Here is a 2,500-nt window from a genome sequence, read left to right as displayed (position 1 = left end):
TATATATATATTATAGATATATGATGAGAAATTCCTCATATATATATATATATATATATAATATTGTTGTGTGGCTTTTAAGATGGACTGAACAGGCCTGATAAGAAGAGTGTGACATTGCTGTCTGTATACATATAATGTAAAGAATGTGGTGTATGTTTGTGAAGTGTTTCCGAGAGACCTCTTATTTTGTGTGTTACTCTGATGAGCTTTTTATATGTGAGCTTTGTGTGGAGTATCAGTAAAGGGCGACACAGCTGCACACAGGTTTGTCTCACTGCCTAAAAATGAGTCTTCTGGACAGAGGCACCATGTGGTTGATGCTAGTTCCAGTACAGTTGCACTTCAAAATGCCCCAAGGCACGGATGGGGCCATTGCACTGCCACCGGGTGCTGTCCTTAAAAAGAGGTATAAAACGCAGGTCTTATTCACCAGGGGTGGTAAAAGATCCCACAACATCTGTCTCAGAGAGTGGGGGTGATACCCATGAAGGTTCTGCCTGGGTCTCCTCGATTGCTGCAAAGATACAGCTCTTTGGCACATCTGTGTCACTTCTCCACAAGACTGCCTGTGTGTGAGGACTGTACTGTCTCACTGCCAGTGTGTGAGGAGTGTACTGTCTCACTGCCAGTGTGTGAGGACTGTACTGTCTCACTGCCAGTGTGTGAGGACTGTACTGTCTCACTGCCAGTGTGTGAGGACTGTACTGTCTCACAGCGGTTGCTGCGGCATCATGCAGTTGGGTGCTACTTTATGGTGGTATGATGAGTCCCGTTAAAGTCCTGTTGGCTGATCTAATCGAATCTGATCTAATCTAGTCTACATACCAGTGGGTGCTTAGATGTAGTGCAAATGTAATTACATGTAACCCTTGATTGGGTTATTCATTCAGGATTCGGGTCTTTGAGGCAGTAAGAGCACCTATACGTCAGTGTGTCCCAGCATTGGTACAGGACTCACCCACTGCCCACTGCAAGCCCATACAAAAACAGTATTGGCTAGGAGAGTTGTCACAATCAGAAATGGAAGCCATCACATTAAATGCCGTTAGAACTTTTGTTATATGTATTGAATGAAATTCCTCATTTGTATTCACAGTTTATATAAATCTGTACTCACAGTCCAGTGACTTTCATAATCCGCGCAGAAGAAAATCCTCCATTTGTATTCATAGTCTTTTCCTTTGTAAAGATGGAGCTCAGTACACGATATTTTGCCATAACAATGTGTGCTGCCAAATTCAGTTTGCCCTGCCACTCACCATTGCCCGTTTAACCATAGTCCACTTCTGACACCTCAAACGTTACTTTGATTTGTGGACTTTTTCAATGGAAACTTCCTTTTAGACATGACTTTACACTGTTCATACTGGGAATTCATTATAGTATCATTATAACACACAAAATCACATACCCCTTGCTTGAAACACTCTTCTCAATAAAAGAAAACGTGTCAATGCTTTGTCTTTTGCTTTGCATGATTTCTTGATTAGCTTCATTCATATACAGAGGTTTTTATGTTGCTACGTATATATCTCGCTTCTTTAAATTATCGTTTGCATGGCTGTGCTGTTTTCTTTTTCTTTGCTGCTCTCTTGTTTTACCAGATTTCTTTGGTTCTGTTTACTGTTTCCTTCATGTATCGATTCTCTGCTGAAGTCACTGGACCCCAGAAGAGCTAAGGTGTGTTCATGAGTGTTCTGTTTTGTCTGTGGTCCATAGTGTCAACATAGCCACTGTCACTGTCTCAGCTATTGTTTTAGCTTAGCTCTTTTTTTTTTTTTAGCTTCACTATTTTTTTCTGTATGTAGAGATGTACATGCTTATTGTGGTTTGTTTATGATTAACTATTTCTTGTCTAATTTCTTTCCAAACGGCTCGCTCGTGGAACCCTGAGCTGTATGTCCCTCCAGTAGCTTAGCAATCGATAGACCTCAAATGATGACAGTTCTCAGATGTGCTACACTCCTCTGGAATAATTGTTCTGGATAACATTAAAGTTACTCTTGATATTAAAGATACTCTGGTGCCACTGGTTCATATAGAATGAATTTAACTAAAATAGAAAAAGGCTAATGGACTGAACTGTAATCCACACTCAGCCTTCCCCTGTTTTGTTTGTTGTTTGTTTAGACATTTATATTGACTACAGGAATTAAATGCCTCTCTAAAGTGCTCTCTTCCACTCTCACTATCATTGCCTCACTATGTTCTCCTCTTCCTCTCTCTCTATCTCTCCATCTCTCGCTCTCTGGTGCTGTGGCTCTGCCAGCACCTGCAGATGACCATCGGGGCCCTGCAGGACGAGCTGCGCACGCAGCGGGACCTGAACCAGCTGCTCCAGCAGGAGAGCCGCCGCGGCGGAGGCGTGAGCCCCGAGCGCCTGCACCCCATGGAGCCCACCGAGGAGAACTTCCAGCGGCTGCAGCTGGAGCACGAGCGGCAGGCCAAGGAGCTTTTCCTGCTGCGCAAGACCCTGGAGGAGATGGAGCTGCGCATC

At 43.4% G+C, this 2,500-nt stretch overlaps 1 protein-coding gene across 7 annotated transcripts in view; it reads left to right on the top strand.

The window, feature by feature from the left end:
* Positions 1 to 2,500, top strand: part of LOC105898929 (ERC protein 2) — a 222,030-nt gene that overhangs the window by 16,118 nt on the left and 203,412 nt on the right. For 6 of the 7 annotated variants that reach the window (XM_031566335.2, XM_042707645.1, XM_042707644.1 and 3 more), the window contains exon 3: positions 2,273 to 2,500. This exon is cut by the window's right edge and continues 204 nt beyond it. In XM_031566335.2, coding sequence (XP_031422195.1) covers positions 2,273 to 2,500 — 228 coding nt within the window. Of the gene's footprint in view, positions 1 to 73; positions 1,684 to 2,272 lie in introns of those variants that run through there. The other variant, XM_042707647.1, reaches the window with a different exon arrangement.

Source organism: Clupea harengus, chromosome 4, assembly GCF_900700415.2.
Source record: "Clupea harengus chromosome 4, Ch_v2.0.2, whole genome shotgun sequence".
NCBI lineage: Eukaryota > Metazoa > Chordata > Actinopteri > Clupeiformes > Clupeidae > Clupea > Clupea harengus.
Note: the sequence above shows the minus strand (reverse complement) of the source record. Positions and strands in the feature narration are given on the sequence as shown.